Here is a 13,632-nt window from a genome sequence, read left to right on the forward strand (position 1 = left end):
GGTGTCATTTGACGCTTAACATCCTAGAAATGAGAACTATTCCTATGCTCAATTACTAAAAACTAGCAATGGTATATTGCAATTCCTGAGTTTTGATTGGTTAACCAGGCAATGGTATATGAGCTCATATTCCATTGACCACAAATATGGTAGCCAAAACGCGTCAACGAAAACAGCTGAGGAGCTCAAATATTCCAATTCTATGGGCGTTTTTAATAAAACAATTATTCCACTCGCGCTTCTCCAGTATCCAACGCGCGCTCGTAGAATAATTGTTAAATAGACACTCTGTATTCTCTAAAATTCGTCGTGGGCGTGCAAGCAAAATACAAACCGCGGGGGATGTAATAAGTTCTTAGCTACAGAAATTAATGAAATAAAGATAATTAGTTTTTGCTTATTTTATCACGAATGAATCTTAGAAATTCAAAGGCTTGTTTTCTTTGGATCGCAGGAAACGTCTTTCAGATTTAGTTTTTAGTATCTTGAACACGTTGTTTTCCATTTTTTCTATGAAATACCCAATGATATAGAAACAAGAAAAGGTTGTCATACGCAAGCAGTCCAAACCGAGCGGTCCAGATATGAAAAAAAATGGACTACTAAGACAACCAATCAAATTGCACGATTCAATTCACCTGGATCATACGCACAGAGCAGGGAATAAACCAGCCTCGTCCCCAGTCGTCCCCGGCGAATTTGAATGTGACGTCACCCGCCAAGCTTGTCGGGAAAGTTCGCTATCGCGCTCGGTTCTAGTCCTCCTCCGCTCACTCGCATAGCGCGGTATGGCCTGGGGACGAGGCTGGGAATAAACATAACCGGATGAGCGATATCCGAGTGGGTTAAAATTAAAGAGACCACCAAGATAAAAGGATTTAATTTCTCTAAAGACAACTAACTGAAACTTTCTGTCATGAGAACAAAGCGTTCTGAGTATGCAGTGGCATTTATGATCAAAATTAAAAGTTTACACGAAATGCTAGGTGCTGCAGTTGCCAGAAAACCAAATGCTCGCTATAAACTTGTAAAAATTCGACGAAATTATTATTTGATGTATACCTCACGTGTGGATGATGGTTTGCTCCAACAAAGTTAATACTTATAAACTGCTAATGCATCAGGAAAGCCTTTAAAGACAGTAAACTGCCGCTGATATGACTCGTTCCACGAAGAAATATAAACAGATGCGCAAAATGTCCTCGTAACAGGTTCCTATTAAGGACTTTTAGTTGAGGAAGGATTTTGTTGAATTTTTTGAGGAAACATTTCACTCTTACTATTACTTGAAAGTAATTCTTTGTAAGAATAATTATCAGAACAACAACAAAAACCACCATTTTATTTTGCCAGAAAAAAAATGGAGAGCTTAATCGAAGCGGATAAACATGTGAGCTCATATCAAACATTTTGCACGAATGTACATGGAATACATCATTATATTTTCCTTTCAGCATTCAACATTTCTTTATCCATCGCTGCATTTCTAGGAAATGTCTTAATCCTCATCGCCCTTCACAAGGAGTCGTCCCTTCATCCGCCATCGAAGCTCATGTTTCGTTGCCTTGCAATAACTGATCTTTGCGTTGGACTAATTTCGCAGCCAGCACTTGCCGCCGAGTTGTTGTTAGAAGTAAGCAAACTTCCGCATCTTTGTTACTTCCTTGCTTTGTTGGGAAATATTACAAGTATAGTTTTCAGTGGAGTTTCCTTGATGACATTGACCGCAATAAGTGTGGATAGACTTCTTGCTCTGACGCTGGGGCTGCGATACAGGCAAGTCGTAACACTGAGGCGAGTTTGGGCGATTGTAAGCTGTTTTTGGTTTGTATGTGTAGCTTTCTCTCTAATGCAGCGATTTTGGAGTCTCATGATTTTGGAAGGAGTGATGTCTACAGTAATAATTGCATGTTTAGTAACCTCAGCGTCCTGTTACATAAAGATCTTCTTTTCTCTCCGTCATCATCAAGTTCAAATCCATCACCAAGGACAACCGAACGAAACTCGTGGAACTCCACTGAACATTAAACGATACAAAAAGACAGTATCCGCTGCACTGTGGGTCCAGATAACATTAATTATTTGTTATCTCCCACAAGGTTTATTGATTCCCTTTGCATCTGCTTTCTCTGCAAGTATAATATCTCGTATTCTGGGTGCAAGATATACTTCATCTTTTGTGCAGTTTAATTCGAGTCTGAATCCGATTCTGTATTGCTGGAAAACCAAAGAAGTGAGGCAAGCAGCGAAGGACACCATCAGACAGTTTTGTTGTTAGGCTAGCAGTTAATTATTTGTTATCTCCCACAAGGTTTAGCTAATCCTTTGGGATTTATTTTAACTGCCAGTGAAATATCTGGTATTCTGGGTGCAAGATATATTGGGAAGAAAGCCAATTTTGAAGCTATTTTTTTTGTCTTCACATGCTTGTTCTTTGAAATTGAAAGACAAAATGAAAAGACAGGTGGTGACTATAATAATTTATCCACTTTAAATGTTTAAAGACTTCGAAAAAGGAGCAAGGTAGTCTTTCTCTGCTATCTGTTGATTCTGTTGAATTGTTGCTATGAAGTTCCAGTCTCCTTTTCCTTTCAAGCAATATTCAATGACCGAGAGTTTAAAGCCAAAAAAGGACTGGATTCCAGTTCTTTCACTGTGTCTATTGTCACGTGATTTCTATGAGCTTGTCCCTTCCTGCCCTTCCTCGCTGCTGTTCTTGTTGCTGTAATGTCTGTACTCTGGTTTTAGCTCCCACATGTTCTTGTGAGGGTTTTTTGTGTTATAATGGCCAATTTCTTTCAATATACCCTTCAGATATGCCTAAAAAAAAAAAAACAAAAATGATCAGACCATAACAAGTTACCAGTCAAACTGACATAAAACTCTGTCATGGCCAGTGCCAAGCCCAGATAAGAAAGGAGGGTCGGGCGTGGGGCTAGCAAAACAACTAGGCTACAGAAACCATAGCCCTATGTATGGACACACAAAATGAGGATTCAGTGCGGGTCGGTCAGTCAGTTGGTCTGTGGGTCAAATCCAAGAGTGACTTGGGTGGAGGTAAATATGTAGTTCCATAAATTATCCATACCTCCCCCTCAGAAGGGATATTTCCTAAGACCCCCACCCCCACCATTCTAGAAATTCCAATTAAGCTTCATACATTTTCTTAATAAAGCTTTTGGCACTTGAGACCCCTCCCATCCCCAGGAATCTCCAATCCCTTCTGTGAGGGGAGTATGGACATTTTCTGGAGCCACACAATAAAGAAAACATGAGCCACACGCACAACATTCTCCTTTCCTACCCCCTACTTTCCAACTCCACCCAACTAAGTTATGTGAAGCATCCTCTGGTGGGCACATGTAAGAAATGATACTTCGCTTAAAAACACTAGTGGGAGGCGTGGTGGCCTAATGGTTAGCGCGCTTGACTCCGAGTCGAATGGCCCGGGTTCGAGGCCTGGCCGGGGTGCTGCATTGTGTTCTTGGGCTAGAAACTTTACTCTCACAGTGCCTCTCTCCACCCAGGTGTATAAATGGGTACCGGCGAATTTACTGTTGGGGGGTAACCCTGAGATGGACTAGCATCCCATCCAGGGGAGAGTAGCAATACTCCTAGTCGCTTAATGCTACGGAAACCGGGATAAGCTCCGGTTGTATGGACCACTTTGCTCGGACACAGACTAAAAACACTACATCAGTTCTCACCACTGGTTGTTTTGTTATGGTAATGAGATCCTTCAGGTTATAATACTGATGTCTTTCAAATGCACTGAACAGCAAAGCTTTAACAACATCCTCATCTTCACGGGCCCTTTTTCCTTCTTCCTTCTTTTTCTTCTCATGCTCAATCTGTAAAAAAACTAAATGTTATCTCTGTGAAGTGTAAACACCTGTAGAAGATGAGCTCTCCTCAGCAACAAAATAGGTCACTACGCTGTCACCAGTTTCACTTTAAAACCTCAAGAGCCTAAAGACATATGGAAACTACAAATAGTGGTACAGTTTTGTTAAAAATCACCATGCTAGTGTACTGAAGCGATAAACAAGTGATATTATTGTGATGCCATCAGGAACTTTAACTTTGTCCTTGTGGACTGGAAAAAACACCAAAAAATTATTATGGCTCCCTTCTTCCTTCAACAACAATTTACTTTATATCTCCATCTTGATGTACTAGGTGCATTTTAAGTACGAGAAGAACTTTTCCCCAGTTTTAGTGCTTTTTACTGAAAAGTATTTAAATCCCTGTGACAGTGTCTTTCAAAAAGTGCATGACAAAATGTGGATCAGAAGTGATGACTTAAAGTTTTACAACACAAGGTGCTTTCCATTTAACCAACTCCTTATCCCTCCCTTGAAAATTCCAGTAGGTCTGGGAAAGCAAACAGAACTGGAATAGTTTTGAAAATCAATGACTTGCTTTAAAGGGGTAGTATCACGAGAAGTAGATCCAAGGTTTTTTTCTAACTGACTATGGTAGAATTATGAGGGTACACTCAGTGATCAACAACATAACTTTGAACAACAAAAGAAATGCAGTAATTCATTCTTAAAGGCATGAATAAACGTAATCAATGGTTTTGAGTGATTTTCTTTAAGTAACACTGTCAAACTTGAAAAGGTTGGCCCGATTTTTGTAAGTTTTAGGCAACTACTGCCCTATCCGTCCTTAGCCAAAGCACCTTTTAACAATCAGGCCATGACTAGTACAGTACCATTTTAGCAAGGCCAGGCCACTGTTAGTGGATAAAATTTCCAATTAATACTAAAACTTCCATTGCATTTTCAAGAGTATGGTATGGTGACACTCCTTTAAAACAACAATTTGAATTGTTTCAAGCACTTACATTCATCTTGTGGTCACTCACTGGTCTGTATTTGATCACGCGATCAACTTGTATGGACTGTCGACCTGCCTTGCTGGTGTTGACGATTATCCGCCTAGTGTTAAAATGAAAAATATGGCATCACATATCATGGGATACCACATAAGTATTTCTGCATCTGTCTTTTATATAATAGGTGCAATCCAAACAAAATAATTTTTCCGATTGTTTTTTACTTTTTAAATCTCTAAGTCCCAAGAGTGACCAACATCAAATTTCTCCTCAAAATATCAATACTAAATCAAGAGAAAAGGTTATGAGAAATTATAAACTGATCACCAAAAGGATCACCAATAGGAAAGTGTATGGACATCAGTCAGGAGAGTTTGTATGTGGATACTGGGGCTTATCAGTCCAGTGTCTGGTGTCCATAACATGAAGCACCTCTAGAGGAGTATATTGTAACTCCCCTGGAAGGGTCGCTATTCCATCACAGGTACAGACAATTCTCACTATAACAGACACCTTTGGGACCACAATTTGGTGTCTGCAATAGAGAAAGTCGAAGTAGTGGGAGTTATTTTCAGTATTTCTTATTCACTGAGACTTTAAGTCCTGTCCGTAATAATGGGGTGTCCGTAATAGTGAGGTGTCTGCAAGGCAGGAGTTGACTTAACTATAAATGCCATTAACAATACCCCTGAGCCCCAGTTGGCCAATAAAATTGCTGGTGTACATGGGTGGGGAGAGGTATTGTGAAAGTGAAGTGTGCTGCCCAGCAAGACTAGCCATCAAATCATTAAACTTACTTTTTCAATTTCATGTAATCAGCACTGGGTTGTACAGGCCGACAGTCTGCCCTCTGAGCAATGACCCCTTCAATTGTCACTTGAGCTGTAAGACAAACAGAACATGTTGCAGACAAGCTGCCACCTGAACAACTACTTGTACCATTTTTCCGTTTATCAGTTTTTATTATGTTTGGAAACTCGGATGAAACAATTCTCCTCCCTTTTTTTGACTGATATTACTTACAATAATATTAAAAAAAATAAACATTATTGATTTTACTTACAATAATATATTTATTTCAAATAATATATTAAAAAATAACTCACTTCTTGAAGCCTTGTCTTCATCATCATCTTCTACAGAGGCTGTAAGAATCAAATTACTTTTATTAATGTTAATGACATGTTACATGACAAGACGCAAGCCTTAGATACGAGAAGTTCGGTCATTTGAAATGACCGAACTTTGATCCGGACTAAAGATAAAACAATAGAAGTCGCTGACAGATCTCACATTAAGAATTGCTTGAACGCTTTGGTTAATGAACGCGTAATGTCAATCACACGTCAACGCCTTGCACGCTTAAGAAACCCAGCCGCGCGATTTAAGCGCAATGACTTGTACAATGTCAATCGCTTCCAGCAATTTACAAGGCGAATGAAAAGCAATACATTGTAAAAGCTTTCGGGAAATAACGGGTGCGTTTTCAACCAGCCCTGCTCTTAAAAATCTTACGAACAGTTTCCCAATAAAGCTGTTAAAAACATTACCCTGTTTAATTCTGTTTAATTATTTATTTTTTGCTTGGCGGCTCGTACTTGGCGGTCAGATTCTCTACACTGATAAAAAAGATAGGAAACAATAGTGGAAACATCGAACCAGATGAGGCGTTAGTAGTCCTTATGTTACATCGAACTGTTTGAGGCGTATCACCCGCCAGTTCTGATGGACAAAATGTTAAACTGCGTGATTAGTTTTTTTTAAGGTTACATCGAACTGTTTGAGGCGTGTCGCCCGCCAATTCTGATGGACAAAAATTAAGCTGCGTGATTAGTTCTAGCTAGTTCTTCGAGGTTACATCGAACTGTTTGAGGCGTGCCGCCCGCCAGTTCTGATGGACAAAAAATTAAGCTGCGTGTTTAGTTCTTCTAGGTTACATCGAACTGTTTGAGGCGTGCCACCCGCCAGTTCTGATGGACAAAAAATTAAGCTGCATGTTTAGTTCTTTTAGGTTACATCGAACTGTTTGAGGCGTGCCGCCCGCCAGTTCTGATGGACAAAAAATTAAGCTGCGTGTTTAGTTCTTTTAGGTTACATCGAACTGTTTGAGGCGTGCCGCCCGCCAGTTCTGATGGACAAAAAATTAAGCTGCGTGTTTAGTTCTTCTAGGTTACATCGAACTGTTTGAGGCGTGCCGCCCGCCAGTTCTGATGGACAAAAAATAAAGCTGTGTGTTTAGTTCCTTTTAGGTTACATCGAACTGTTTGAGGCGTGCCGCCCGCCAGTTCTGATGGACAAAAAATTAAGCTGCGTGTTTAGTTCTTCTAGGTTACATCAAACTGTTTGAGGCGTGCCGCCCGCCAGTTCTGATGGACAAAAAATTAAGCTGCGTGTTTAGTTCTTTTAGGTTACATCGAACTGTTTGAGGCGTGTCGCCCGCCAGTTCTGATGGACAAAAAATTAAGCTGCGTGTTTAGTTCTTTTAGGTTACATCGAACTGTTTGAGGCGTGCCACCCGCCAGTTCTGATGGACAAAAAATTAAGCTGCGTGCTTAGATATTTTAGGTTACATCGAACTGTTTGAGGCGTGTCGCCCGCCAGTTCTGATGGACAAAAACATTAAGCTGCGTGAGTAGTTCTTTTATATTACATCGAAATGTATGATTAGTACCTCTGGCTATTTATTTAATAGTACCGCTTAATGTGTAGGACCGTACCGACGTACAAAGGAAATCATATTGATATCTCAAATTAACATGATTAATAATCGTTACTACCGTTGGTCTGGTTGATATGTGGCCAGTGCAGTGGGTTATGCTGTAGCATATAGCACGCAAACAAATTACCGATTTACTGAAGAGTAGAATTCAGCGTTGCGCAAATGGCTATAAACTATAATTTCTAGCAAATCAGTGTTTTGGTAATCGAAATTACAGTAATGAGCATTATTATTGAATGGATTATTTTCATTTAAGTTATGCATGGCTATTAACTTTTCTTTGCCGGATACTTTTTGATATAAAATGTAACTGACTTACCTGGAATCCTCCTTCACGATGGCCGGAAACCGAATGGACGAAGAGTGAGCTGAATAAAATCAACTCGATGGGTTGCACACATATTGAGCGCGTGCTTTCGCACAAGTATGAAACAGGCCTTTTTCGTCGATGCCCGAACGATTTATCATGCCCCTCCAAAGGGAAAGCTATGTACATCGGCACCCATCAACAAGATCTCGAAATATAATGTTTTGAGAGGCGAATGATTTTGTCGACGGCACCAGCGCCCGGATCAGATAGCCATTTCGACTTTGCCAAAACATGCTTTTCTGTATCGATCCACAAACCGATTATCTTGTCATAAGCGAAAATTCCTACCTCAAGAACATCCCGCCTTACGAAATCGAAGTCATCAAGTAGCTCGAAATAAATCAGCTCAAGCAAAACTAATTGTGAATTGCCGCCAGGTACACATGTTCCCGCGAAATATTATAATTTATTCTGCCGCCTAGAAAGAAAATTGATCTTTCGTAATTCCGATCATTCGATCCACAGCATTTTTGACATATTACAACACCTTCCGTAACCACAATGAGAAAGCCTCTGCGTGAAACAATTGGCGTCTATAGCAACAACGGCTTCCAACAGCGCACCAAAAAATATCGCTTGCGGCTCCTCATGTTAAACAAAGACAATTTACAGCTTATATCCAGGCAACCTGTGATCAGGAGATATTTAAGGGATGGAGTGCATGATCACTAGTTGATACCCAGATATTTTCGAGACTGTGAGGTCCTATTAAGAGTAATATCTTACTCAACAACATAACACACGGGATCCAGAGTCCAGCACACTAATTAAACCATTACATGACTGTATGCTATCATGCTTTTCACTGCATGTACACAGGGAGACCCTAAATAAACATCACTGTGTTGTTGTTGTTGTTGTTGTTGTTGTTGTTAAATTTGGTTTCTTAACTATAAACCTGACAAAAGTTTACAAGTTTGGCTGAATGTTGGTCACATAACCCAATATCCACCTACAAAATGGGGACTGAAACCAATTTCTGCAAAACTTTGATAGAAAACCAGCCTAGATTTCCCGTGGCTAGGTTAAAAAGAGTTTTGTTAACCCTTTAAGTCCCAAGAGTGACCAACATCAAATTTCTCCTCACATAATCAATACTAAATCAAGAGAAAAGGTTATGAGAATCAATAAAATGATCAGCAAAAGGAAATTGATTTGATCTTTTAACAAATTCCCCCAGCTAATATTATAAGAAAATGAATGGAGATCAGTCATGAGAATTTGTATGTGGATACCGTAATGATTCGATTTAGCGCCCTCCTTCAAATAAGCGCCCCCTTCCGAATAAACGCCCCTCTTCGAATCTGTTTTTGTAAATAAGCGCCCCTATTCCAATAAGCGCCCCCATTCTAATTAGCGCTCCCGTTCTCATAAGCACCCTTATTCTAATAAGTGCCCTTATTGTGGATAGCTGCCCATACCGAAGTCATTGACGTCAACTAGATAAACTCCTGACCGTTCGCCGTACAGCTCATGTATATATTTACTGCTAAAATGAACAATTCTTTTAAAAGTAACTGAACTTCAAACAATTTCTAACTGTTAAAGTTTCTGTTATTGTTAGATACATTTGGTTGTTTCTTAAGAAATTAAATAAGCGCCCTGTCCCGAATAAGCGCCCTGTCTCGAATAAACGCCCTCCCTCGAGGTGCCAAAAGTAAATAAGCGCCCCGGGCGCTAAATCGAATCATTACGGTATTGCAGTCTATTCTATAAACTATACCTGCTGGTCCTTCTGAAAATACTCCCATGGACTGCTCAACTTTTGACAGCACCATCTTGTATTCTTTTGGAACATTAATTTTATCTTTGACTTCACTACTGGTATTAACTCTGTCGTCTCTTTTGCTGTTATCTTTGTCGTCTTTTTTGTTGATATTTCCAGCTTCTTTGTTGGCTAATGCATCTGAGAGTTGAAACGCAACCTGAAAACATTGGACATGAATCAGAAGGAGATTTGCAAAAAAATTGGTTGACAGAAATTATAAAACTTCACATCTCAATATCAGTGTCTAAAAGTAAAAATACAGATAAGTACTAACCTCATTTCTCTGAGGATTGCTGTTGGCAAAGACAGAAAAATAATATTAATTAAGAAATAAATTTATTTATAAATGTTATATAACTTTATGCTGAACAATGTACTGTATGACATGTCAAGTAAAAACTCCGGCTATGAAAAAAGTCCACTGGCAACTAGCATATTGCAATGAAAATTAAAATAATAAATATGTATTAATTAAAATTGTTACTAATTCATGTAACAAGAATATAGTGTGTTGATCGTTAACAAGAAAGGACAGAGAGGAGTATTGTGTTGCATCTTTGGAGTGGAGGCCACAGTAGAGGAGAAGAACACATTGGCCAAAAACAACATGGAGGAGAATGGTTGAGGACAAAAGGCGAACAGCTGGGTGGCAGTCATGGGCGAATGTCAGAACTCTAGTAGCAAATCAAAGTGGATGGAAAGAATGTCAAAGCCTTATGTGCCTTATGGCATGAAAAGAGATAAAGGTAGGTAGGCATGATTGTAAGCCTGATAAGCCAGACAACTATTACAGCTGTAACTGCAGGATCATTTCTCTTTTTAGGCTGTTTTTAGAAAGGTTGTCCAAACAAAGCATAAAAACGATGAGACAATATTTCAAATGGTGGTCTGGGATAGTAATACAATCCTAAAGTTGTGATGCCCTAACTATGCAGTGATAACATACAAACATGTATTCAACCATCTTGTTACACACATTAGTTAAACTAAGAGAAATTCTTTTTGGGACAAGTGGCCTGTACCACTGGAGCTTATCCTGGCTTTAGCATTAACCAGGCATGACTAATCGATGACATTAATGACATCAATGAAATCATTGAGTAATCAATAGCTAATTGATAGGAAATCAGTTGATTAGTCATTGATTATTGCCGATGATCAATGTGTAATTGATAACTAATCGATAGGCCACAAAACAACCGAAAAGGCTGAAACAGGCAAAACGAAACAAAATCACAGAAACAACCGAAACCCACTACCATTAGTGAGAACTAACCATAAACAGGCTAACCTGAGCGTTATTCAGGCTAACCGACGTGCTACATGTAGTTAGGCTTAAACCAAAGTGCTATTTAGGCTAACTAGAGTTGAAGGTGCACTCTGGTTAGCCTAACTAGCACTCTGTTAGCCTGTTTAGGGTAAGCTTTCAATAATGGTTAAGGTCTTGCTTGCTTCAGTGATTTTGTCTTGTTTGACTTGTTGCGACCGTTTTGGTTGTTTCGGCGGTTTCCTTTTGGTCGTTTTGGTGGTGGTTTCGCTTGTTTTGGTCATTTGTTTCGTTTCCGTGGTTCTATTTCGTTGTTTTGATTTTAGTACATGCCCTGTGAGAGAAAGGTGTCTTGCCCAAGAACAAAATGGAATGAGCCTTGCCAGGGCTTGAAACCAGACCACTAGATCCCGAGTCCGGAACTTAACATGTCTCCCACAGAGACCAGTCAGAGTTTTTTCCTCATCGTGGATATTTCAACCATTGTATGTCAGTTTAGATGATAATTATACAATTTGGAGACAGCATTGAGTCCATTGAGAGTAGTTACAACTCAATATTATTTCTCAATTATAACTACAACTACCTATAAACATCTGTCTTTTATTCTAGTCTTATTCTCGTGCCTTGAGATCTTCAGATCTGAACAGAAAAAACTAAAGCATACAAGACCTTAAAATGTACTGAATTCATACATTCATCTCGGTATGAAATCTTACTTGGTTATCTGGAGAGACCCAACAATACCGGAAGCATCAGTATTTTCCATCCAAATGTTGGACAAATATTTAGGAACCTGAGAAAAAAATATTGGATGAATCAGTTATAAGGACACAGCAGTTCATGGCTGAGAGCAAGTCAATTTTAAAAAACACAACAAAGCTCGATCGCATCTGTACGCCAATAAAGCTCTTGAAATATAACTACTTTACCTTGACAAGCCAAACTGCTCTTGAAACACCAGAACAGTCTACTTCTGATCCCATTTCTGATGGTTTTAATATTTTCGTTATCAAGTACAATCTGTTTCTCTTTCTCTTTCAAGATCCGTGAAGTGTCTTGATCGTCGTATACCAGTCACAGAGCGTCCTTTCACGTCAAAACTGGGACGCTGTGACATTCTTACATGAAGTGCGCGAAGTGTGCCCTACAGAGCCCGCCATTTTTCTGACGAAAAGAATTGCGGGCTCTGTGTGCTTTGGCCTTCGCGAAGGATGCGATCGGTGGTGCGCATTTTGGTCTGAATTAGGCCGGCCCGGTATTAAAAAAAGCTGAAAGCTGGAAGGAGCTGTTTTCCCTTTGGTACTCGCCTTCTTCCCCGCTCGCTCGGCCGCGTCTTTCGCTCTCCCCTACAAACAAAGAGCCTGGAACAGGCTAGTATTCTCATTCGCGGAATGGAATCAATCTCATCTCAATATTCATACAGTCCCATTTCGCTACTCCCATATATGGGCTATATAGGTATGTGCCGCGGGATAGGGTATGGTTTTTGAGGCTCTTGGTCCTTAAATAGGGTATCATTTTTGCTTCTTTTGGCATTGTGTTCCTGGTGTGATCCTTAGATAGGGTCAGGAGCCATAATCGATTATGGCTCCTGATAGGGTACGAAAAAAAGAGTTCTTAAAACTGGACTATCCGTCCAAGTATTAGTAAAGCGATTTTATAAGGATTTGTATTTTGCCGTGCGCGGTTAGCGTTATTTGGGTCGTCACGGAACGCTTCTCCTCCCCTTGAATAGGGTGTCATTTTTCGGTTTTGGGCCTTAAAAAGGGTATCAATTTTCGCTTTTTTATCCTTAAATAGGGTCACGGGCAGGGTTTAAGAACCTTCGCAGCGCAACCCGTTCCGAAATTTATGGGTGTACCCCCCCCCCCCCCGGGGCGCTGCACTTTACTGCTCGTGCAGTATTAACCTAACAACAAGTTACCACGTTATTTTTTTGATTTGCATCATCTCGTTTAAGGAGTTTAACAGTCTTTGCAATCAAATTAGCTAAGAAGGTCTAGAAAGTGTTGATGTCTTTATGCCTACCGTGCCTAAACCTGAAATATCAGTCAACAGCGGTAAGCAATCAATCAAATCAGCTTAGAAGTTCCAGAAAGCGTTGATGTGTTTATGCCTGCTACCGTGCCTAACTTGAGATATTTGTTCCGCGTGCATGTAAGTAAATTGCATGCTGTAATGTTATTTCTACCCTGGAGGTAAAAGGCCTTTATTCCTCCATCCCGTTTAAAGGGACTATGTCACGGATTTTAACAGATTTTTGAACAGCCAAAATTTATATTTGTGTCATAGAGAACCTAACAATAATGGTCCAGTAAAGCAATGAAACTGTCAACAAGCATTTTTCGCTGCGCGGGATGGCGAGGATGGAAATGGATTGCAATTAAAAACTTAAGGCTAAACTTTTCAAAGTTTTTTTTCCACGTGTCATAAAAAAATCGATATTTATGGCCGAAGTTTCTGAAGTTTGATTATTTAATATCTACATTCAAGGCTGTATCCTTCATTCCATGTTCAAAGATAATGTTTTTCATGGGTTACGGTTGCCTGCCGCTAATTTCAGAACAGTCATTAGACCAAAAATCTGCGAAATTCTCGTGACGTAGCTCCTTTGACACTAGCGTTAGCAATCAATCAAATAAGCTTAGAAGGTCTAGAAAGTGTT

At 39.7% G+C, this 13,632-nt stretch overlaps 1 protein-coding gene and 1 pseudogene across 2 annotated transcripts; one reads left to right on the top strand and one right to left on the bottom strand.

The window, feature by feature from the left end:
• Positions 1-1,360: 1,360 nt before the first annotated feature.
• Positions 1,361-2,290, top strand: LOC144662943 (adenosine receptor A3-like; annotated as a pseudogene).
• Positions 2,291-2,550: 260 nt separating this feature from the next.
• LOC144662421 (general transcription factor IIF subunit 2-like) lies at positions 2,551-12,034 on the bottom strand. 2 transcript variants are annotated; one of them, XM_078523223.1, is made up of 9 exons: positions 11,897-12,034; positions 11,684-11,760; positions 9,972-9,990; positions 9,653-9,854; positions 5,947-5,976; positions 5,638-5,722; positions 4,850-4,943; positions 3,708-3,851; positions 2,551-2,820 (listed from the first exon to the last, which is right to left on the bottom strand). In XM_078523223.1, exons 1-9 carry the CDS (start codon positions 11,948-11,950, stop codon positions 2,677-2,679), a joined length of 849 nt encoding a protein of 282 aa, XP_078379349.1. In that variant the 5' UTR covers positions 11,951-12,034; the 3' UTR covers positions 2,551-2,676. The 2 variants fall into 2 exon arrangements, with proteins under 2 accessions (XP_078379349.1, XP_078379348.1); XM_078523222.1 differs by having other exon boundaries at positions 5,947-5,985.
• Between the last annotated feature and the right edge of the window lie 1,598 nt (positions 12,035-13,632).

Source organism: Oculina patagonica, chromosome 8 (assembly GCF_052425735.1).
Source record: "Oculina patagonica isolate OP01 chromosome 8, crgOcupat, whole genome shotgun sequence".
Classification (NCBI taxonomy): domain Eukaryota; kingdom Metazoa; phylum Cnidaria; class Anthozoa; order Scleractinia; family Oculinidae; genus Oculina; species Oculina patagonica.

Bases quoted from the DNA above. Each gene is read 5' to 3' on its own strand.
- LOC144662421 (XM_078523222.1), bottom strand. From the start codon at position 11,950: ATGGGATCAGAAGTAGACTGTTCTGGTGTTTCAAGAGCAGTTTGGCTT. The intron at 11,761-11,896 runs GTAAAGTAGTTA...TTTTTTTCTCAG, and splicing joins GAGCAGTTTGGCTTGTCAAG to GTTCCTAAATATTTGTCCAA. The intron at 5,986-9,652 runs GTATAGTTTATA...TGATTCTTACAG, and splicing joins ATTTTCAGAAGGACCAGCAG to CCTCTGTAGAAGATGATGAT.